Source organism: Schistocerca serialis, chromosome 2 (genome assembly GCF_023864345.2).
Source record: "Schistocerca serialis cubense isolate TAMUIC-IGC-003099 chromosome 2, iqSchSeri2.2, whole genome shotgun sequence".
Taxonomy (NCBI): Eukaryota; Metazoa; Arthropoda; class Insecta; order Orthoptera; family Acrididae; genus Schistocerca; species Schistocerca serialis.
In genome coordinates, this window is record NC_064639.1 from 598590613 (window position 1) to 598616090 (window position 25478).

The 25478-nt window shown below is 44.3% G+C and overlaps 1 protein-coding gene across 1 annotated transcript in view; it reads right to left on the bottom strand.

Moving 5' to 3' along the window:
* Window positions 1–758: 758 nt before the first annotated feature.
* The window catches only part of LOC126457632 (E3 SUMO-protein ligase RanBP2), a 302750-nt gene continuing 278030 nt past the window's right edge, over window positions 759–25478 (bottom strand). The window contains exon 33 of the mRNA XM_050094102.1: window positions 759–1443. Within this exon, the coding sequence (XP_049950059.1) occupies window positions 1411–1443 (33 nt within the window). The 3' untranslated portion in view covers window positions 759–1410. The remainder of the gene's footprint in view (window positions 1444–25478) is intronic.

The window sequence follows — 25478 nt, forward strand, 5'->3', positions numbered from 1 at the left end:
AGTTCCTAAAAATATGCGTAGTCTAATGTATTTTTTAATGCAAACATGTCTAAACAGATAGACATAACTTTTTAGTTATAGTAGTAGGCAGCAGCTCACTGACAAGTTATGTAAATTAATTTAACCGTGAATTGACAAATAAATATCTGATGCAGTTGAATAAATTACATCCTGGTTTTCAATCTCATTTACAGTAAATGGAAATGTCGTGTGGCTAGGGCCTCCCGTCGGGTAGACCGTTCGCCTGGTGCAGGTCTTTCGATTTGACGCCACTTCGGCGACCTGCGCGTCGATGAGGATGAAATGATGATGATTAGGACAACACAACACCCAGTCCCTGGGCGGAGAAAATTTCCGACCCAGCCGGGAATCGAACCCGGACCCTTAGGATTGACAGTCTGTCACGCTGACCACTCAGCTACCGGGGCGGACTCATTTACAGTGAAATTATACTCCAAGACATTTTTTACTAGAATCTCACAACTATTTCCACGGAACTCCAGAGAAACTGAAATTTATTTTTTGTGGCTGACAAGCAGCAACTTACTGTCTATCACTCACAGTGTCACTTCAGCAATTTTTTAATATCGACTGAAAGTGTTAAGGCAAAAATTGGACAAATATTTTAAATAGAACCACCACCACCACCACCACCACGTCACTTTTACTTGATTAAAATGAGACTGAAAACAACTACACTGGAAAACTACACAAATTTACACAAGTAGGTTTTGAAGTATAAATTATAATTACAAATATAAACTGTACTGTACACATTTTAATTTTTTTTTTTTACAGCAATGGTGACAATAATGGAACAATTTTTTTCCCAAGTCTTACCTAAACCTTGTATTTCCTTTCCACACAAGGCAATATACTGCAACGCAGTTTATTGCCATGTTGTTTCCAGTGAATATTAAGTTGTTATGTAATATAAAGCATTGAAAATGCAATAAATAAATATAAATGCGTTATAGTCTTAGTGATTACAATTGTTATGCTTTATACACAAATTAACAGCTGTCACAAACACGGTGTGGAAGCTTAGTTCATTTTCACTGTATATATGAGCACATTTGGTATTTATGATTCACACCAATTCAAGAAGCTTGAGTTTGAAGTGGTCACGTTCGTAAGTAAAATCAAGTTCTTTTCTACCTTCAACATACCCCTGCATCATTTACATTTCCCCTTATCATGGCATTTTCACATAATTATAGCTATAAACACTTTTCAAAACATTCCTATACAAAGTAACGTACAACTATAATACACATGATGGCACTTCCTTTGTTTGGAAGCCTCTGTCTTTCAATAACAGTGTTACATAATTTCCAGTCTTCTTTCATATGACAGTGCAAAAAAAAAAAAAAGAAATCAGTCTTCAAGTCTTTCGGGAACAGCAGTGTCTCATTCATGGTCAGACTTCTCCACTTCTCTATACTGAAAATATAAACAGAATCTCTACTGTAAACAAAACATCTATATTTCAACTGATACAGTAAACAGAACAGCCAAGTGAGCAGTGGAAATTAATTACAACTATTGTCTATTAGCAACAGAAATCAAGGAGTTCACTTATATCTACTGACTACAAAGTTAATTTTTTATTTTGCATTACACAAGGGGTTTATAAATGTGTCCCATAATCCTAAAGGAGATAGTACTGGTCAAAAATAGTAAAAAAATTAAAATTGTTTGAACATACATCCAGAACAAATACTTTGAGAGATATGGACCATTTTACTTGTATTGACAACGATCAGCAATCAGTTGTGTAGGCTGCCTTTCTGTTGGTGTGCATTGCTCATTTCTTATTAGTCGTGTTATGCCTTCACACTTACAAGGGGAGGCCGCCAATTGCGAAAATCAGATTCGATTCATACTGCGCATAATAAAAGCTCATGGCCAGAGGTGTAATGTGGCAAACCACCAAGATGCACTTCTCAGCCGTTGTCGAGAAAATCGACAGTTAAAAGAAACCGTTGTAGTGAAATACTTTCTACGATTAACAATTCTCTACAGCGTCGTGGCCCAGCGGTAAGCGCTCTGGTTTGTTATGTTTTCCGCAAACAAAGTTGTGTTTCACAAATGTTATGGTCTTCACAATGTTAACCACGCATAGTTAACGGAAGACGTAGAAACGATATTCCGAAACGAATACGTATAGCGCAAGTCAAACGTTCGAATTAGAATAGAGACCCCACGAACACAAATTTGCTGTGGCAGGTATGAAATATAAACTCCGTTACTCGCTCGTTACACTTGAATGACAGATGTTGAATGGGCTGAAACGAGTAGCCGCATAACAGCGTAGTTGCCTGCTAACTTCGAAAGAAGGTAGATGTGGTCCCTAGCGCAACTTATAACATTGTCGAAAATCAGTGCGGACGGGAGAGCTTTGGTACACCCTGTTAAAAAAAAAAAACGGAAAAATGGAGGCGGTACAATTGGAGAGCGATCCGCCTTCACCAACATGCATAAGCAATTCATTAATACTTTATATATATATTTGAATTACAAAAAACTAATAATAAAAAAAAATTGCATGGCGTGAGATTCGATCCGGCGACCTTCGGTTTACGAACCCGAGCGCTTACCGCTGCGCCACGACGCTGTAGAAAATTACTAATCGTCGAGAGTATTTCACCGGAACGGTTTCTTTTAACTGTCGATTTTCTCGGCAACGGCTGAGAAGTGCATCTTGGTGCTTTGCCACATTACACCTCTGGCCATGAGCTTTTATTATGCGCAGTATGGATCGAATCTGAATTTCACAATTGGCGGCCTCCCCTTGTTAGTCCTCCAGACTACACTGTTGTCAGACATAGGACTCGCAACTGCCCCTTAAATCACCCGTCTCACGTGTATCGTTTTGAGGTTCCTGACAGTACAAAAATAGTTAGTCCATTGACAGCAGTCAACATAAACAATGAACTGAGTCCTATTACCAGAGAATGTTCATCTTGCAGAAAGGCAAGGATACGGTTTACTCACGAGAGGGTATAACACATCTCTACATGTCTTAAAATAGTAACCAATACAAAGGTGTCATGAATTAGGGCTTGGTCAATGTGATCTAGTAGCACGTTTTCCGTGTTACTTGACCTTAATCTCTTACATTTTTGGATATGGTGATATTTAAATACATTGGTATATTCCATAAACACTAACAGTGTGCACATGTCAGGTCATGTGTCTCATGCATTTTACCTAACATGAGGGCAGCCAGGTTTGCTTGCGTGACTTCGTGATTCATTGAGGCAGGAGCTGAATAACATGCAAGAATGAGTGGCAACCACATTGAGAATCTCTTGTAGCGTGAACAGACAAGATATCTATCTAAGGAAAGCCTGGATCTTATTTCAATAAGTATTTGTTTCGAACTAATTGGTTATAGGATAGTTTTTCCTAGTTTCTTCTCCTGCAAGAAACGTTTTGTACATGTACTCTTAGGCAAGACATTTACAGCAAACTCTTGATGTACCACAGATGTAATACAAACCATTTGGCTCTGATTGAACATTACTACTTGCATTAAAAACATTTTTTGAATCAAACAATCAACACATTTGTAACATTGAAGAAACAGTAAGCTAGCTGAAGCAGTATTTTTAGAACAACAAACCTGACAAATGTATGAACCAAGTCAGAAATTTAAGTCTAAGCTTCTGCAGACAGAAACTGTTTCTGTGAAATTCTTTCGGCATGTGACTTGTCACAACATAATGGGAAAGCACTATTTGGCTACTACTGGAAACAGTTTACATCAGGCCAGTTCTGTTACATATATACTAAAAATGATCAACATTTCCAATTATTAAACGGCAGTTTAATAGAAGATTTGCGGAGACTGGGCGACAGGACAGGGGAATATGCAACTTAGATTATACCTAGAAATATCTGGTTTTTTAGAGCATGTCTTATATAGCTCAACTACAAAACAAAATACAACTGTGGCTGAATACTAAGACAGTATGGCAGAGCCAATAAATTTGGAAATGAAAACTGCTCACTATGAAAAGGTAGATTTGGAAGGCTGCTAAGATCAAACTACTTTATGATGTGAACAACAAGACCTGTCGATGATACCTAGCCAAGGGGCAGATAACAGTCCCAGAGCTGCTGTGGGAAAATATTTTCCAGAAATAATAGGAAGCATTGTCGGCTTAGAAACTGCAAAGAAATTTCTATTTCATACAACCTTATGGAAACAGCATCCATATGATGGGCTTTTGTGGCGCAGAAAATAAGTTTAAAAAAATTTCACACACTCCCATAAAATTACTTTATCTTCAACATCCCAGATTAAAATGGACAATTTTATGACGTGCATCCAATCTGTGAAATGGAGCAATAGTGATCTGTTAGAACATACTATCTCTGCACATAGTTTCTTTGCTCCTGGCTCACCAGGGGCAGAAGTTAAGGATCAGGGTTAAATAGTGTATCTGTAAGAACTGCAAGCCTCTGTGATGAAACAGCACTTGTGTACCACAGCAGCTACAGGATGATTCTGTAACTTCCCCCTTTTTAATGCCTTCTTAGTGGCAGAAATAGAACTTATGATAGGGAAAAAAAGCAAATTTGCAACAGCTATGTTAAGCACACTGCTGGCCATTAAAACTGCAAAGCCAGTTTACTTATCGTGCATACACAGTATAGCAGGAAGAATAAAATATTAAATTTGTAGGTGTATACAGGGTGCAAAATATAATACACACAACTGCCACCTCTGTTGGCAACAACAGCTCTAACTTGGTTGGGAATTGTGTTGAACGAAGCTTGGATGGCAGATAAATATGTTCAATTCATGCTGCTTCACCTCTATGTCAGATAAAAATCATAATGGCTAGCAGGATGCTAGTATCTTGGCAATCCTTGCCCACATGCTTTCAATGTGGGTGAGAGATCTGGAGAATGTGGTTACCCGGGCAACAGTCCGATACCCTCCATATCGAGGTAAGTCAGGACAGCATGAACAAGTGCAGTCCTGCATTACCTTGTTGAAACATAACATCAGGGAGAGTTTGAAAATATGGCAACGCCCCAGGCCTGAACACATCAATACCTGCTACCTAAATTACTGGCTACACAAACCACAGTTTACCGTGTTGGATATCCACTGGCATCCCATATGATCATGCCATGTGTTGGGCCTGTATGACAATGAATATTCCATCAGGATATGATCTTTCCCCTCACAGCTTCCACAAACAGATACATCCATCTTTAAGCTCTACACACAGTGTTAATATCAAACGATGATGTGGTGTCATTCTTTTTATAAAATGTTGTCACTGGATCCACCACAGTCACTGTGCCCCCCCCCCCCCCCCCTCTCTCCCACACGCTATGCCAAGGGTAGTTGAAATAACAATGGTCACCACAAATTTGCACACTGTGTGTGTGTTTTTCTTTCTTTCTTATAACAACCCTGCCCGCCCCCCCTCCCCCCCCCCCCCCCCCCCCGAAAAATATCTAAATGTGTAGGTACTACCCAGCTGCAATGGTATATTGCAAACCACTCTACACACAAAAGAACAACCGTATTTTACGGATTACACGACGCTATGCACTACAAGATGCACCTTAATTTTTAAAAATAACATTTTTACCATTTTATTATATTTATTATTAGGTTGCAAAAAAAATTCTCAGTTTATAAAATCGAACTGACCATTAAAATCCCTGAAAAACGTTATCTGTACTTCCTTCTTATTCTTCTTCTCCATCCTCCTGTCATCACCCACCTTCGTCCTCTTCACATACAAGATGGCCTTCACTGCCATTGACAGTTTGCTTTGGTTTTAGGGCGCAAAACTGCTATGGTCATTAGCGCCCGGTCCGTGACTTAGGAAACAGTAAAAAACCGAAAATGGAAACCAGCAGCAATGGGAACGAAACTCAAAAAATTGGAGAAACTAAAAGCAGAAGGAAGGCTTAAAAATCCACTACAGAAAGGGGTTGGTTGTCCCCAAAAAAAGCTTCAAATGACTGACGTCATTTCACTGGCACTAATAAACTCGAGAACGCGATCGGCCGAGCGCGTGTCATCTGCTAAAATGGAAGAAATATCAGGCGACAGCTGTAGATGGGCGCGTAACGGAGTAAAATAGGGGCACTCAATTAAAAAGTGTCTTACCGTCCACAGCTGAGAGCAGTGAGAACAGAGTGGGGGAGGAGCACCGCTTAAAAGATGTCAATGGCTAAAAAGACAGTGCCCTATCAGGAGTCTAGTTAAAATTACCTCCTCCCGACGACGCGTTCGGGAGGAAGAGGTCCAAGCACAAGGAAGAGCTTTCACGTCCCGCAATTTATTATGGGGAAGTGTCGACCAATGTGCGTGCCATAAAAGAACAACACGACGACATAAAACGCTCCGTAGACCGGCGAAGGGAATCAATTGAATAGCTGGCCGAAGAAGAGAGGCTGCAGCCTTGGCCGCTATATCGGCCGCCTCATTTCCACAGATACCAACGTGTCCCGGGAGCCAGAGGAATGCCACCGAGACGCCCCCCAGGTGGAGCAAGCGCAGACAGTCCTGTTACTTGACCTTAATCTCTTACATTTTTGGATATGGTGATATTTAAATACATTGGTATATTCCATAAACACTAACAGTGTGCACATGTCAGGTCATGTGTCTCATGCATTTTACCTAACATGAGGGCAGCCAGGTTTGCTTGCGTGACTTCGTGATTCATTGAGGCAGGAGCTGAATAACATGCAAGAATGAGTGGCAACCACATTGAGAATCTCTTGTAGCGTGAACAGACAAGATATCTATCTAAGGAAAGCCTGGATCTTATTTCAATAAGTATTTGTTTCGAACTAATTGGTTATAGGATAGTTTTTCCTAGTTTCTTCTCCTGCAAGAAACGTTTTGTACATGTACTCTTAGGCAAGACATTTACAGCAAACTCTTGATGTACCACAGATGTAATACAAACCATTTGGCTCTGATTGAACATTACTACTTGCATTAAAAACATTTTTTGAATCAAACAATCAACACATTTGTAACATTGAAGAAACAGTAAGCTAGCTGAAGCAGTATTTTTAGAACAACAAACCTGACAAATGTATGAACCAAGTCAGAAATTTAAGTCTAAGCTTCTGCAGACAGAAACTGTTTCTGTGAAATTCTTTCGGCATGTGACTTGTCACAACATAATGGGAAAGCACTATTTGGCTACTACTGGAGGCAGTTTACATCAGGCCAGTTCTGTTACATATATACTAAAAATGATCAACATTTCCAATTATTAAACGGCAGTTTAATAGAAGATTTGCGGAGACTGGGCGACAGGACAGGGGAATATGCAACTTAGATTATACCTAGAAATATCTGGTTTTTTAGAGCATGTCTTATATAGCTCAACTACAAAACAAAATACAACTGTGGCTGAATACTAAGACAGTATGGCAGAGCCAATAAATTTGGAAATGAAAACTGCTCACTATGAAAAGGTAGATTTGGAAGGCTGCTAAGATCAAACTACTTTATGATGTGAACAACAAGACCTGTCGATGATACCTAGCCAAGGGGCAGATAACAGTCCCAGAGCTGCTGTGGGAAAATATTTTCCAGAAATAATAGGAAGCATTGTCGGCTTAGAAACTGCAAAGAAATTTCTATTTCATACAACCTTATGGAAACAGCATCCATATGATGGGCTTTTGTGGCGCAGAAAATAAGTTTAAAAAAATTTCACACACTCCCATAAAATTACTTTATCTTCAACATCCCAGATTAAAATGGACAATTTTATGACGTGCATCCAATCTGTGAAATGGAGCAATAGTGATCTGTTAGAACATACTATCTCTGCACATAGTTTCTTTGCTCCTGGCTCACCAGGGGCAGAAGTTAAGGATCAGGGTTAAATAGTGTATCTGTAAGAACTGCAAGCCTCTGTGATGAAACAGCACTTGTGTACCACAGCAGCTACAGGATGATTCTGTAACTTCCCCCTTTTTAATGCCTTCTTAGTGGCAGAAATAGAACTTATGATAGGGAAAAAAAGCAAATTTGCAACAGCTATGTTAAGCACACTGCTGGCCATTAAAACTGCAAAGCCAGTTTACTTATCGTGCATACACAGTATAGCAGGAAGAATAAAATATTAAATTTGTAGGTGTATACAGGGTGCAAAATATAATACACACAACTGCCACCTCTGTTGGCAACAACAGCTCTAACTTGGTTGGGAATTGTGTTGAACGAAGCTTGGATGGCAGATAAATATGTTCAATTCATGCTGCTTCACCTCTATGTCAGATAAAAATCATAATGGCTAGCAGGATGCTAGTATCTTGGCAACCCTTGCCCACATGCTTTCAATGTGGGTGAGAGATCTGGAGAATGTGGTTACCCGGGCAACAGTCCGATACCCTCCATATCGAGGTAAGTCAGGACAGCATGAACAAGTGCAGTCCTGCATTACCTTGTTGAAACATAACATCAGGGAGAGTTTGAAAATATGGCAACGCCCCAGGCCTGAACACATCAATACCTGCTACCTAAATTACTGGCTACACAAACCACAGTTTACCGTGTTGGATATCCACTGGCATCCCATATGATCATGCCATGTGTTGGGCCTGTATGACAATGAATATTCCATCAGGATATGATCTTTCCCCTCACAGCTTCCACAAACAGATACATCCATCTTTAAGCTCTACACACAGTGTTAATATCAAACGATGATGTGGTGTCATTCTTTTTATAAAATGTTGTCACTGGATCCACCACAGTCACTGTGCCCCCCCCCCCCCCCCCCCCTCTCTCTCACACGCTATGCCAAGGGTAGTTGAAATAACAATGGTCACCACAAATTTGCACACTGTGTGTGTGTTTTTCTTTCTTTCTTATAACAACCCTGCCCGCCCCCCCCCCCCCCCCCCCGAAATAATATCTAAATGTGTAGGTACTACCCAGCTGCAATGGTATATTGCAAACCACTCTACACACAAAAGAACAACCGTATTTTACGGATTACACGACGCTATGCACTACAAGATGCACCTTAATTTTTAAAAATAACATTTTTACCATTTTATTATATTTATTATTAGGTTGCAAAAAAAATTCTCAGTTTATAAAATCGAACTGACCATTAAAATCCCTGAAAAACGTTATCTGTACTTCCTTCTTATTCTTCTTCTCCATCCTCCTGTCATCACCCACCTTCGTCCTCTTCACATACAAGATGGCCTTCACTGCCATTGACAGTTTGCTTTGGTTTTAGGGCGCAAAACTGCTATGGTCATTAGCGCCCGGTCCGTGACTTAGGAAACAGTAAAAAACCGAAAATGGAAACCAGCAGCAATGGGAACGAAACTCAAAAAATTGGAGAAACTAAAAGCAGAAGGAAGGCTTAAAAATCCACTACAGAAAGGGGTTGGTTGTCCCCAAAAAAAGCTTCAAATGACTGACGTCATTTCACTGGCACTAATAAACTCGAGAACGCGATCGGCCGAGCGCGTGTCATCTGCTAAAATGGAAGAAATATCAGGCGACAGCTGTAGATGGGCGCGTAACGGAGTAAAATAGGGGCACTCAATTAAAAAGTGTCTTACCGTCCACAGCTGAGAGCAGTGAGAACAGAGTGGGGGAGGAGCACCGCTTAAAAGATGTCAATGGCTAAAAAGACAGTGCCCTATCAGGAGTCTAGTTAAAATTACCTCCTCCCGACGACGCGTTCGGGAGGAAGAGGTCCAAGCACAAGGAAGAGCTTTCACGTCCCGCAATTTATTATGGGGAAGTGTCGACCAATGTGCGTGCCATAAAAGAACAACACGACGACATAAAACGCTCCGTAGATCGGCGAAGGGAATCAATTGAATAGCTGGCCGAAGAAGAGAGGCTGCAGCCTTGGCCGCTATATCGGCCGCCTCATTTCCACAGATACCAACGTGTCCCGGGAGCCAGAGGAATGCCACCGAGACGCCCCCCAGGTGGAGCAAGCGCAGACAGTCCTGAATCCGGTGGACCAGAGGGTGGACACGGTAAAGAGCTTGGAGACTGAGGAGAGAGCTGAGAGAACCTGAACAGATAACATGCTGTATCCGCTGATGGCGGCGGATGTAGTAGACAGCCTGGAGAACAGCGTAAAGCTCCGCAGTATAAACCAAACACTGGTGGGGAAGCCGAAATTGATTTGGGGTGTCACCAACAACAATATAGGCACTCCCTACAGCAAACGATGTTTTTGAGCCATCAGTGTAAATAAATGTGGCTTCCTTCATTTGTGCACATAGAGCAGAAAATGCCCGACAATAAACAAGTGAAGAGGTACCATCCTTGGGAAACTGACAAAGGTCACGGAGCAGGCAGATCCGGGGACGGAGCCAAGGCGGTGCTGTATCCCAAGTTGTCGAGAAGGTTTTAGGGAAGCGGAAGGAAAGAGAATGGAGCAGTTTATGGAAGCGGACTCCCGGTGGTAGTAGGGAGGAGGGGCGGCCTGCATACCCTACATCAAAGGAGCCGTCGAAAAAAAAGTCATGGGCTGGATTAGCAGGCACCGGAATGCAGATGGCTAGCATAACGGCTCAGAAGGACTGCTCGCCGATTGGACAGTGGAGGTTCAGCAGTCTCAGCATAAAGGCTTTCCACAGGGCTGGTGTAAAAGGCTCCAGACACTAAACGTAATCCACGGTGGTGGATAGAGTCGAGACGACGAAGAATAGACGGCCAAGCAGAGGAGTACACTATGCTTCCATAGTCCAATTTCGAGCGCACTAAGGCGCGATAGAGGCGGAGAAGGACCACTCCGTCCGCTACCCAGGAGGTACCGTTCAGGACATGGAGGGTGTTGAGCAATCGCGGACAGTGAGCCGAAAGATAGGAAACATGGGAGGACCAGCACAGTTTTCTGTCAAACATAAGACCCAAGAATTTAGCGACGTCCGAAAATGGATGGTTGACAGGTCCTACATGTAAGGAGGGCGGAAGAAACTCCTTACGTCACCAAAAGTTAACACAAAGGGTCTTACTGGGAGAAAAACGGAAGCCAGTTTCGGTGCTCCAAGAATAGAGGCGATCGAGACATCCTTGAAGACGTCGTTCAAGAAGGCTGGTCCGTTGAGAGCTGTAGTAGATCGCAAAATCGTCCACAAAGAGGGAGCCCGAGACATCAGGAAGGAGACAATCCATAATTGGATTTATGGCAATAGCAAACAGTACAACACTTAGCACGGAGCCCTGGGGTACCCCGTTTTCTTGGGAGAAAGTACGGGAGAGTGTAGTGTTCACCCGCACTCTAAATGTGCGCTCTGCCATAAATTCGCAAAGAAAAAGGGGCAGCCGACCTCGAAAGCCCCAAGAGAACAGTGTGCGGAGGATGCCTGTCCTCCAGCAGGTATCGTATGCTCTCTCCAGATCAAAAAATATTGCTACTGTTTGGCGTTTCCGGAGAAAATTGTTCATGATATAAGTGGAGAGAGCAACAAGATGGTCAAATGCAGAACGATGCTTTCGGAAACCGCATTGGGCAGGTGTTAAAAGACTGCGGGACTCCAGCCACCAAGCTAAACGGCAATTCACGATACGCTCCAAAACCTTACAGACACTACTCGTGAGAGAAATGGGGCGATAGCTAGAGGGGAGATGTTTGTCCTTTCCAGGTTTCGGAACAGGAATGACGATAGCTTCCCACCATCGTCTGGGAAAACTACTGTCGGTCCAAATTCGATTATAAATGCGAAGGAGGTAATGCAGACTATGGGTTGATAAATGCAGCAACATTTGGATGTGGATACCATCCGGTCCTGGGGCGGAGGAGCGAGAAGAATAGAGTGCATGTTGGAGTTCCCGCATGGAGAAAACAGTATTATAGCTTTCGCGATTTTGAGAGAAGAAAGCAAGAGGTTGCACTTCCACTGCACGTTTCTTCGGGAGAAACGCTGGCGGGTAATTTGAAGAGCTCGAAATCTCAGCAAAGTGTTTACCCAAGGAGTTAGAAATTGCAACGGGGTCCACTAACGTATCACGCGGGACAGTGAGCCCAGAGACCGGGGAGAAACTAGGCGCGCCTGATAACTGTTGAAGCCGACTCCAAACTTCCGAGGAGGGAGTGAAAGTGTTAAATGAGCTAATAAAGAATTTCCAGCTTGCCTTCTTGCTATCGCGGACAGCATCGCGCACGGAACTGCTTATAGCGGATACAGTTGGCCGAACTAGGATGGTGGCGGAAAACGCGAAGAGCACGTCGCCGCTCACGTATTGCGTCACAGCATGCCTCGTTCCACCAAGGAACTGGAGGGGGGGGGGGGGGGCCCAATTCGGAGGTGCGTGGTATTGAACGTTCCGCAGCTGTAAGAATAACGTCGGTAATATGTGTGACCACATCGTCAACACTAGGAAAGTGACGGTCATTGAATGTCGCTAGAGACGAAAAAAGTGTCTAATTGGCTTGGGCAAACTTCCGGCGTCGCGGGCGCATATAGGGCAGTTGAGGCTGTAGTCTAAGGACACATGGAAAGTGGTCACTCGAGTGTGTATCATCAAGGGCGAACCATTCGAAGCGCCGAGCTAGCGGAACAGTACCGACCAAAAGGTCCAAATGAGAGAAATTTGTTGTGGAGGCAGACAAAAATGTAGGGACCCCAGTGTTGAGGCAAACTAGATCCGCTTGGTGGAAGACGTCTAGCAATAGTGAGCCACGTGGACAAGGATGTGGAGATCCCCAAAGTGGGTGGTGGGCATTGAAGTCCCCAACCAGCAAATAGGAGGGTGGAAGCTGACCAAGAGGATGAAGGAGATCAGTTCGTGCCATTGGTGTGGACGATGGAATGTATACAGTACAAAGAGAAAAGGTATATCCAGAAAGGGAAAGACGGACAGCGACAGCTTGGAAGGAATTGTTTAAGGTGATTGGGTGATAATGGAGAGTATCATGGAGAAGAATCACGAGTCCTCCATGGGCTGGAGTGCCTTCAACAGAGGGGAGATCAAATCGGATGGACTGAAAATGGGGGAGAACAAAGCGGTCATGGGGACGCAGCTTTGTTTCCTGAAGACAGAAGATGACCGGCGAGTAGGATCGTAAGAAGATCGACAATTCATCCCGATTGGCTCGAATGCCGCGGATATTCCAGTGGATAATGGACATAGGGTGAACAGAAAATGGAGGAATGTGACCAAGGTTGCCGTCAACTCAACGACTGCTCAGAGCTTGCGACCGACAGCATGGAATGGCATTCAGCAGAAGGCAGAAGATCCTGATCCTTAGGTTGTTCGGGGGCAGCTCCTGCCACCAGCGATCGGCCGGTTGATCGGGCACCAGCAGTGCGCCTCGGCGACACAGAAGACGGCCGAGGGCAATTTCCGCCAGGTGGTGCTGTAGATGAGACACGCCTTGGCAGAGAAGGAGATGAACTGGGTTTCTTATTAGCCTTCATGGAAATATGATGTTTAGATGAAGGAGGAACCAATGGTTGTGAAGGTGGGGTACGTAAAAAATCTTTAAGAGTATGCTCTTTTTCCGAAGTCTTGGTGTCTGACTTTTGAGCTCGAGATTTAGCAGAACCCGATAAAGGGTGAGCCGTAGAGTGGGCAGGCGAAAGTGGTGAGGTTGAACGGGCGATCTTTGCGCTGGCCGATCTGACGACCGTGGCACTAAAGGTGAGGTCGCAAGTCTGCGTGGCCGCCTCCTTTGTTGGCCGAGGAGAAGCAAGGACAGTGCTGTATTTTCCTGTCTGAGACACGGTGGGCTGTCGACTGGCAAATAATTTTCGAGCAGCAAAGGTCGACACCTTATCCTTTACTCTGATTTCCTGGATGAGCTTTTAGTCTTTAAAAATGGGGCAATCTCGAGAGGAAGCAGCGTGGTCACCCATACAGTTGATGCAGCGAGGGGATGGAGGTGGACAAGCACCCTCATGGGCATCCTTGCCACACGTAACACATTTGGCCGGATTGGAACAGGACTGGCTGGTGTGATTGAACCGCTGACACCGATAGCAACGCGTAGGGTTTGAGACGTAAGGGCGAACGGAAATTATCTCACTGCCTGCTTTGATTTTCGATGGGAGTTGAACTTTGTCAAATGTCAAGAAGACAGTGCGGGTTGGAATGATGTTCGTGTCAACCCTTTTCATAACTCTATGAACAGCCGTTACGCCCTGGTCAGACAGGTAGTGCTGAATTTCGTCGTCAGACAATCCATCGAGGGAGTGTGTACAAACGACTCCACGCAAGGAATTAAAAGTGCGGTGCGGTTCCACCCAGACAGGGAAGGTGTGGAGAAGTGAAGTACGCAGCAATTTTTGTGCCTGGAGGGCACCGACTGTTTCTAACAACAAGGTGCCATTCCGTAATCTGGAACAAGACTTTACAGGACCTGCAATTGCGTCGAAACCTTTCTGAATAATGACAGGTTTGACCGTGGAGAAGTCGTGACCTTCATCAGACCTAGAAACAACAAGGAACTGTGGCAACGATGGAAGAACTGTCTGTGGCTGAGACTCAGTGAACTTACGCTTGTGAGCAGACATAGTGGAAGGTGAGGAAACCATTGCGGAAGAATCCCCCACGATTACCGGCGTCTCCGATGGCGCGATCCTCCCTTGTGGGGGCCATCTCTGAGGGCACTCCCGCCTTAGGTGATCGTTCACACCTCAGGTCACACCTCCCGACAAACGGACGGAGGGACCAATCGTCACTTTCGGAAGGTATCAGCTCGGGTAATCACCCCTCCCTGGGCCTGGCCGTTACCAGGGGGTACATACGTGTCCTACCTGTCTACCCGGGGCGGGGAATTACGCGTTACCCCGTCACCGGCTACGCACGAAAATGCGTGGGTCGGCCTTCAGACACGCACAGGTAGGAAGAAAGAGAAAGGGAAAGGGAAAAACAAAGAAAGGGAAAGGAAAGAAGAGAGGTCTCAAACGCCACAGCGGAGAAAAGGGTAAAGAGAAGAGGTAAGGAAAAGAGAAGAGGTAAGGAAAAGAGAAGAGGTAAGGAAAAGAGAAGAGGTAAGGAAAAGAGAAGAGGTAAGGAAAAGAGAAGAGGTAAGGAAAAGAGAAGAGGTAAGGAAAAGAGAAGAGGTAAGGAAAAGAGAAGAGGTAAGGAAAAGAGAAGAGGTAAGGAAAAGAGAAGAGGTAAGGAAAAGAGAAGAGGTAAGGAAAAGAGAAGACAAAGGAAGGATGAAGGCATACAAGCAGAGAAGGCGAAGAATGCGTTACATTTAAGAGCGTCCGTCTCCGGACGTAGGCACAAACTGTACTCCCAGAAGGGGAGAAAGGGAAGGAAAGAGCCAGAGGTGAGGGGAGGGAGGGGGAGGGGGGGGGCGAAGATGGGGGATAGGGAAGGATGCGGAAATGGAAGGTATGCAGCCCGGAAAGGAAGGAGGGCCACATTAGCTCGGGGTCCCGTGCTCGCTACGCACGTATCCACAAAAGAGTTGTGGACCCCCTGGGGGAGCCATCGACAGTGTTACTTATGCTGTATTTCTCAAAAGAACCAACAATAATGCTTTTCTCACTCTAGACTGTGATTGTTTTATCCACTGATACACTTGTTTGATTGTAGGTAGTTTTAAAGCTCCCTTTGACATGAATTCATGTTGGGTTTCACCCAACATTCATTTGTTTCACTCTCTCATATACACTTTAGATGGTTTGTTTATCATGACATCAAGATTTTGCAATTGTGAAGCAAGTCCTCCCAGAACAACAGTAAGCTCTGTATTTTCCTGTCTCAATTACTCTTTCACAGAATTTTTCAAATGACTACAAAAACCAAACTAGCACAAGAAGGGAACTCTTCTTCAATAAGCACCTTTCCTTCTCTCCCACACTCTCTTAATATATTTCATACCAGCCTCGTCCATGCAACCTTTGTCATGTACGTGAACAACACCTGGCGGTATCTCAGAAGGTTTTGGCACTGTTTTGTGCTTGAAAATGGTCACTGGATTACATTTAGTACTATCAGCACAACATAACAGGACAACAGTGTAGTGCATTTTTTCCATGTTCATTTGTTTTTATAGTTACAGTTTTAGCACCTTTCAGGGCAACAGTTCTGTTACTCGGAACATCAAATGTCACGAGTTTCACTCACATTCGCTATCTGACTTAGTTACACACTGGTTTTCTTTCAATGTTGAATAATAAAGCAATGGAAAGGTAATATTCTCTCTTCATACACTTGTGGCGTTTTCTGATATATTTTGGTTTAGGGTCACATGACACTTCATAAACTTGTAGCATCAACCAACTCCACCTTTAAATTCTGTTATATTCCATAGTAGTGCTCGCTTATGACTGTGCATTTGAGTAATTTTTGTATTAACTCCGATGCTTTTTCGATGGTGTACTCGAGTCCATTTCAATACGCTATCATCTAGTGTTGACCATTTTGCATTCAGCTCTCTATTTGCACATTTAGTCTTCCTCTTTTTTTAAGTTCTTCTTTACTAGCCTGCCAATGGTGAATCATTTATTATTATTTTTTGTTGGTGGATACCTGAAATGCTGCTCTATTTCCACGATGTTCTGCACATGCTTTTACTTTCAAGTTATAGCCTGCATCATATGAATACCTTTTACTTTATTTCCATATTGAAACTAATACAGATCAGTTTCAATTCAAGTTCACTGGCACTGTAGACTGCATAGGCTAGACAGTGTTCTGGTTTTTTTTTTTTTTTTTTTTTTTTTTTGAGTGGAGGGGGGTGGGGGTGGGGGAGGGGGGGGGCAGGAGGGAGTGAGTGTGAGCAAGTTTGTTAATCCCCCAAATCGTGTTCACTTCATCAGTCCATTGCTGCTGCCAGTTGAATCCAGTGTTGCGAGATAGAGAAAGGCTTCCCGCGACATCAAATATATGGCCATTTTTAACTAGGGTGGGAATTTTAGATCAAGCACTGGGCATTTTTATATTATTTTTAAGATGCACCTGAATTTTGGAGGCAATTTTCCAAAAAAAAAAAAAAATAAAAATTTGCGGCTCGTAGTCCATAAAATATGGTCCAGTGATGACACAGTACATGATGATCAGGAAAAAATTTCAGCAAATGAACAGAATATTGAGTTTTAATGCAAGAAGCACGTGTACTTTTGAGTTAGTCTCACAAGGGAACCTCCCCATCGCACCCCCCTCACATTTAGTTATAAGATGGCACAGTGGATAGGCCTTGAAAAACTGAACACAGATCAATCGAGAAAACAGGAAGAAGTTGTGTGGAACTATGAAAAAATAAGCAAAATATACAAACTGAATAGCCTATGTGCAAGATAGGCAACATCAAGGATAGAGTGAACTCAGGAGCGCCGTGGTCCCGTGAGCAGCTGCGAAACGAAAGGTCCTGGGTTCAAGTCTCCTCTCGAGTGAAAATTTTACTTTCTTTATTTTCGCAAAGTTATGATCTGTCCGTTCGTTCATTGACGTCTCTGTTCACTGTAATAAGTTTAGTGTCTGTGTTTTGCGACCGCACCGCAGTACTGTGCGATTAGTAGACGAAAGGACGTGCCTCTCCAATGGGAACCGAAAACATTTGATCACAAGGTCATAGGTCAACCGATTCCTCCACAGGAAAACACGTCTGATATATTCTATACGACACTGGTGACGGCATGTGCATCACATGACAGGAATATGTTGTAGACCCACCTAACTTTACACTTCGCGAATGGGTAAAGAGATTCTTCTACCTTGCCCGATTCAGGTTTTCTTGTGGGTGTGATAGTCACTCCCAAAAAAGTGATGAAAACATAAGAGTTTGTCATGTAAACCGAAAATAAAAAATTAAAATTTTCACTCGAGAGAAGACTTGAACCAAGGACCTTACGTTCCGCAGCTGCTCACGCAAACCATGGGACCACGGCGCTCCTCTGTTCACATTTGCCTAGATATTGCTTATCTTGCGCATGGACTACTCTGTTTGTATATTTTGCTTATTTTTTCATAGTTCCATTCAACTTCTTCCTGTTTTCTCGATCGATCTGTGTTCAGTTTTTCAAGGCCTATCCACTGTGCCAACTTTTAACTAAATCTGAGGGGGGTGCGATGGGGAGGTTCCCTTGTCAGTAACAATCAGCCTGAGTGCAAATACAATGCTTATCATTCAACATTTCATGATATTTACTAAGACAGATAATTACACAAGCACCATGAGAATGAATAGTCATTTTTGATGATGTCCATCATTCAGCTGTTTGGTGGGTTTTAATAACATTTCATTAAAATGTTTGTTAGAAGATGAGATTTTGTATCTACTTTGTTATAAGACTGCAGAAATATCTTTTATGAAGGAAAAATTTCCACAACATTAAGTGTCTATGAATGAAGGAAAGTTATTAACTTTAATTTAGCACACTTCAGTGATTCTCTAAAAAGGGTAACAGAAATAGACTAAGCTAGAGCTACTCAAACAACCAATGAAAGTGAAACAGACGTTAGAGATTACAATTGAAGAGGAGAATGTGGAAACAAAAACAGAGTAGCAACAAAGTAATGAAATCTTGAAGAAGCCTACCAAACAGAAACCACATTATTTTCACACTTTTTTACTTGCAAGAAGACATATAAGCAAGTGTTTATGATGTGTGTTAAACTGTGTTTGGAGTATTGTCTTTCTTCTTTTCTCCAAAGGTCAAAGATCCAAACATTTATAGTGGCACGACACACACACTAACAAAAAACTCTTGAAAACAACACTATTTTACTGAGGTCAAGCAGTACACGTTTTGTAGAATTGTGAGTGCTACACAGGATGTCCAGCTGTCAAGGACGACAAACATGTTTTACTGTATCTACATCCTTGCACCCCTCAGGTGAAGTGCCTGCTCTTGACAACAAAAAGTGGGTGGGCAGGTTAACTACTCTATTTACTGTCAGCAGGTGTTTGATCCATTAGTTCTATGGCTTTCAACAGGGAGGTTATTAGTGCACTAATGAATACATACACACGAGTGAATGTCTTAATTGTGCCTGTCTGCAACTTGACGGGAAGTAACTTACAATGCAAACATTAATACTATTAAATATAACTCAATTTGCACTTTCTTTCAATGTAACTCACAACGAAAAACATAAGTAACAATGAATTCCTGAAATGGTACTTGCTTTAAAATTAACTGCTACAATACAAATATAAAATAACTGGAAAACAGTTGGTCTTATCTCTTAATGATGGAAAAACTAAGCCAGCCATCCCAGGAACGTATCAAAATCTATATTAGGTGTCAAGTTATACAGTGCACTGATGTATACGAAGTACAGGGTGTTTATAAAAAATGTCGGGGTTTTAATGCTTTATAATATTTATTACATTAAACTTACAGTTATAAATGATATGTCAAATGAAAGAGCAACTCAAACAGTTTGTTTTACCAAGAACCTTACAAATGTTCAATGTGAGCACCATTTGTCACACGGCACACATCAAGTCTATAGCCCAGTTCTTCCCAAACGTTGATAAGTGTGTCTTCAGTGATTGTAGCAACAGCTGCTTCAATCTAGTTTCTTAATTCAGGGAGGTCTGCTAGAAGCAGAGACATGTACACACCATCCTTGATGAAGCCCCGAAGGAAAAAAAATCACATGGCGTTAGGTCGGGTGAACGTGGAGGCCACGAAAAGCAAGCCCTGTTATTGGGCTTTGGAAGAACTAGCCTATAGATTTGATGTATGCTATGTGACAAATGGTGCTCACGTTGAACATTTATAAGGTTCTTGGTAAAACTGTGAGTTGCTCTTTCATTTGACATATCATTTAAAACTGTAAGTTTAATATAATAAATATTACAAAGTGTTAAAACCCCGATATTCATTTATAAACAACCTTTACACAAAAAATCTGTATGTTATGAACAGGTGGGTTCTGAAGTCAGAGGAGAAAGCTATAGGTAATAAGAGTGTGCATTATTCAAAGACATGTCAGTATGATTAGACCCCACCGTAAGTGGCTAGAAAGACGTGTGCCAGTCTCTCATAGCTGGTTTTACTGTACACAAATTCTTTTCCCTCACTAACTGCTAATGTTTGACAGATTTCCCCAATAAGCACCTTACAGCAATTTGAGAAGAATATGTTGGGTATTTTGGACTTTTTTCTTTGTATAAAAATAGGGGAAAGAATGTAGAGCAGTCATAGGATCTGAAACGCTGACCAACTCCAACCCCTAATCACATTCCTCAGAATCTCATGGAAGTTAGCCTCAGATACACCAGACTCTTAGGCCGTGTAGTACGTGAGCGACAGAAGCTAGCGACAGCTTCAGGCAACAGAGCACAACCGCAGGGCAGTTACGGAAGTGTCCTATGTGAGCGACATCTGTGTCGCTGCCTGTCTCCCTCTGCACCTGGCGACGTTTGAATTCAAATGTGTTTGAATCTTGTCACTGCAGCACGTGTGACACAGAGCGATAGCCATGTGTTTTCTTGGCAAAGCAGTGGGGTGGACACAATGGCAGGTATGAATTATTTAACATCCGATTTTAAGAAAACTATTCGGTAAAAAAATTTGATTCTTCCGCAACATATAACTTGACATCCTTAAATGATAAAGGTCAGAGTTTATTTTTGTTATTCATCATAGTTACTGTGCTATACAAAATTGAATACACGGCTGCATGAAATTTTTAAGAATTTGCAGAGGTAAAATCACACTGTGTAGACTTCCCGTATAGTTCATTTAAGGCCATACATTGTTGCTTATGAAATGTAACCAATATATCTAAATTGTATTTAAAGTTGAGACCGGAATGATATCTCTTTTCATTCTTGAGATATCGGTTGTTATATCCGCGATCGGGTTGCTCGCAGTACGTCCGAACCTTTCCTGCACTTCGGGAATCAAGTGGTCGTAAAAATAGTCATCTCTCATAACAATTTCAAGATATCGAAATGACGAATTTTGGAAATGACAGCACACAGAAAGGACTATTTTATCATATGATTAACACTCGATACATTTTTGTAAATGTGTGAGCAGAGCAAAAACAAGACTTACATCATGAGGTTTTGTCCAAATTTTTAAAGCCAAACAAAGGGAGAGAAACAGGTAAAAGGGGTATCAAAATGACCAGTATGAGGTCTAGTTTGGCATGAAAATATTTAACTGTTTGAAAGTAATCAGGATAAGGAACAAAAATTTAATTAACAAACTGAGGAAAAATTGAAAAATTTCACGAAAAGCTGCTGTAAGTTTTTTTTTTTTTTTTTTTTTTGTGGTTTTAGGGCGCACAACTTCAATGGTCATTAGCGCCCTGACTACTCTAAGAATGCACCGCGAGGCACAAGTTGACCACAACAACTAAAAGGGAAAACACGATAAAAGACAGACTGACAGGCATAGGATTAAAAAACAGCATCATCAAATGTCCTTAGCGAGGTGTGTCAAATTGATAAAACGAAGACCACGAGCAGCTGCTCGTGGGTCATCCGCTAAAATGGCATCGAAAGTATTTGGCAGGTTAAGATCGAGGCGCAGTGTGTTAAGGTCTGGACAGGACATTAAAATGTGTCTAACCGTCAGCAAGTGCCCACATGGGCAGAACGGCGCCGGCGCAGCCGTCAGCAGATGGCGATGGCTGAACCGGCAGTGTCCAATTCTTAACCGGGCTAAAACGACCTCCTCCCGCCGAGAAGGGAGTGAGGAGGACGTCCAAGCCACGGGAAGAGGTTTTAAGGCCCGAAGCTTGTTGTCGGTAAGTGCAGCCCAATCGGCATGCCACAGAGATAAGATGCGCCGACAAATCACCCTGCTAAAATCGGACGAAGGGACGCAACAAGAAGCTGTTCGAGGCTGGAGGACCGCAGCCTTGGCCGCGGCATCTGCAGCTTCGTTCCCAGGGATACCGACATGGCCCGGAACCCACATAAAGCTAACTGGAGAACCGACGTCCACCAGCTGCTGAAGAGAGCGTTGGATCCGGTGTACAAAAGGGTGAACCGGGTACGGATCACTGAGGCTCTGGATGGCGCTCAGGGAATCTGAGCAGATGACATAAGCAGAATGTCGGTGGCGGCAGATGTAAAGAACAGCCTGGTAGAGGGCAAAGAGCTCAGCTGTGAAGACCGAACAATGGCCATGGAGCCGGTATTTGAAACTTTGTGCCTCGACAATAAAGGAACACCCGACCCCGTCATTGGTCTTAGAGCCATCTGTATAAATGAAAGTCATGTCGATGAACTTCGAACGAAGTTCCAAAAAACGGGAGTGGTAGACCGAATCGGGGGTGACCTCTTTTGGGAGCGAGCTGAGGTCAAGGTGAACGCGGACCTGAGCCTGGAGCCAAGGTGGCGCGCGGCTCTCGCCCACTCGAAAGGTTGCAGGGAGGGAAAAAGTAAGGTGTTGAAGGAGGCGACGAAAGCGAACGCCAGGGGGTAGCAGGGCAGAGACATACAACCCGTATTGACGGTCAAGAGAGTCGTCAAAAAAGGAACGATAAGACGGATGGTCGGGCATTGACAGTAGCCGACAGGCATACCGACAAAGCAGTATATCGCGCCGGTAGGTGAGTGGCAATTCGCCAGCGTCAGCATGAAGACTCTCTACGGGACTGGTATAAAATGCTCCGATCGCAAGTCGTAAACCCCGATGTTGTATGGAGTTGAGGCGGCGTAAGATGGATGGCCGTGCAGAGGAGTATACGAAGCTCCCATAATCCAGCTTGGAGCGGACGATCGACCGATACAGACGAAGTAGGATGGTTCGATCCGCTCCCCACGACAGACCACTGAGAACACGGAGGACATTTAAAGAACGGGTACAACGGGCGGCCAAATATGACACATGTGGAGACCAGCTAAGTTTCCTGTCAAATGTAAGGCCTAAAAATTTGGTTGTCTCCACGATTGGGAGAGCAACGGGACCGAGTCTTAAGGACGGTGGGAGAAACTCTTTGTATCGCCAGAAGTTAATACAGACCGTCTTCTCGGCAGAAAAACGGAAGCCATTGGCGACACTCCAGGAGTAAAGACGGTCAAGAGAACGCTGAAGACAGCGCTCCAGGACACGTGTACACTGCGCGCTGCAATAGATGGTAAAATCGTCCACGAAAAGGGAGCCTGATACATCAGCTGGGAGGCAATCCATTATTGGATTGATCGCGATGGCGAAGAGAGCGACGCTCAAAACTGAGCCCTGTGGCACCCCATTCTCCTGGCGAAAGGTGTCGGACAGGACAGAACCCACACGTACCCTGAACTGTCGATCCATTAAAAAGGAACGAATAAAAAGAGGGAGGCGACCGCGAAGGCCCCATGTATGCATGGTGCGGAGGATGCCCGCCTTCCAACAGGTGTCGTAAGCCTTCTCCAAATCAAAGAACACAGCCGCGGTCGGGCGCTTCCGCAAGAAGTTATTCATAATGAAGGTCGACAAGGTAACCAGATGGTCAACAGCAGAGCGGCGCCTACGAAATCCACATTGTACATTGGTAAGTAGGCGTCGAGACTCGAGCAGCCAAACCAATCGAGAGTTAACCATTCGCTCCATCACTTTACAGACACAGCTGGTAAGCGAGATAGGTCGATAACTGGAAGGCAAGTGCTTGTCCTTCCCCGGCTTAGGAATCGGGACAACAATAGACTCGCGCCAGCATGCGGGAACATGTCCCTCAATCCAGATGCGATTGTATGTACGAAGAAGAAAACCTTTACCCGCAGGAGAAAGGTTCTTCAGCATCTGAATATGAATAGAATCTGGCCCTGGAGCAGAGGACCGTGATCGGCCAAGTGCGTTTTCGAGTTCCCGCATGGTGAATGGGGCATTATAACTTTCACAATTCGAGGAGCGGAAGTTAGGTGGCCTAGCCTCCTCGGCCTGTTTGCGGGGGAGGAAGGCAGGGTGGTAATGAGCGGAGCTCGAAACCTCTGCGAAAAAGCGGCCAAAGGCATTGGAGACAGCCTCAGGGGCCACAAGGACGTCATTCGCGACCTTCAAGCCAGAAACTGGTGAGTGGACCTTAGTGCCAGATAGCCGGCGCAGGCTACCCCAGACAACAGAAGAAGGAGTAAAACTGTTGAAGGTGCTTGTGAAAGCAGCCCAGCTGGCTTTCTTGCTTTCTTTGATAATACGACGACACTGAGCACGTAATCGTTTATAATTGATACAATTCGCCACTGTAGGGTGGCGTTTAAAAGTGCGTAAAGCACGTCGACGAGCACGTAAAGCGTCTCTACATGCTGCGGTCCACCAGGGGACCGGTACGCGACGTGGAGAAGAAGGAGGGTGAGGGATGGAATATTCAGCAGCAGCGAGAATGACTTCCGTGAGGTGTGCGACCTGACGATCGCAGCTTGTAAAGGTTTGATCCTGAAAGGTCGCCCTGGAAGAGAAGAGCCCCCAGTCTGCCTTGGAGATGGTCCAATTAGAGAAGCACGGAGAGGGGGTATGCTGCAGGAGATGGATAACACACGGGAAGTGGTCGCTCGAATATGTATCAGAAAGTGCATACCACTCAAACCGGCGTGCAAGTTGGGGAGTACATATAGAGAGGTCTAAATGGGAATAGGTGTGAGATGTGTCCGAAAGAAAAGTAGGGGCGCCAGTATTGAGGCAGACAAGATCGAGCTGGTTGAAAAGGTCTGCTAACAAGGAGCCCCTCGGGCAGGATGCTGGAGAGCCCCAAAGGGGATGGTGGGCATTGAAGTCTCCAGTTAACAAAAATGGTGCAGGTAGCTGAGCAATAAGTTGCATCACGTCTGCCCTGGTAACGGCAGATGACGACGGAGTGTAAACGGTACAAAAGGAAAACGTAAAAGTGGGGAGAGTAATGCGGATGGCAACTGCCTGCAGGCCGGTGTGCAACGTGATGGGATCGTAGTAAATATCATCCCGGACCAGCAACATAACCCCTCCATGAGCTGGGATACCTACCACAGGGGGTAGGTCAAAACGCACAGAGGTGTAGTGTGCCAAGGCAATTTGATCACATGGGCGTAGCTTCGTTTCCTGGAGGGCTACGACAAGCGGATGGTGCAAGCGGGGCAGCAACTTCAAGTCCTCTCGGTTGGAGCGAATGCTGCGAATATTCCAGTGAATAAGTGCCATCGTAAGAAAAGAAAGATGAGAGAAGTGGTCACCTCGAAGGCCGCTTAGGGCCTGGCTTCGAGCGAGCACTGCCGCCGCTATCAGTAGGCGGACAGTCATCGTCCATTGGGTCTATAGGGTCATCGGCCATCTCGGGAGGATGGCCGGGAGGGGGAGCTTCCTCCGCCAGTGAACGGCCAGATGTACGGCGACCAGCGGTGCGGCCAGGCGAAACGGATGACGGCCTGGGGCGGCAGCCGCTGGGTGGCGCAAGAGAAGAAATGCGCCGTGGCGGGGAAGGAGAACTGTGCTTCCTATGCGCCTTTTTGGAAGGACGTGTAGTGGAAGTACCGGTCGAAGGCTGGGAGGTCGAGGTACGGAGGAAGTCTGCACGGGATGGTTCCTTCTTGAAGGCCCGTGCATCTGACTTTGGTGTCTTCGTCTTAGCAGAAGCTGAAGAAGGTGCTCGTGGATGCGGGGTGATGGGA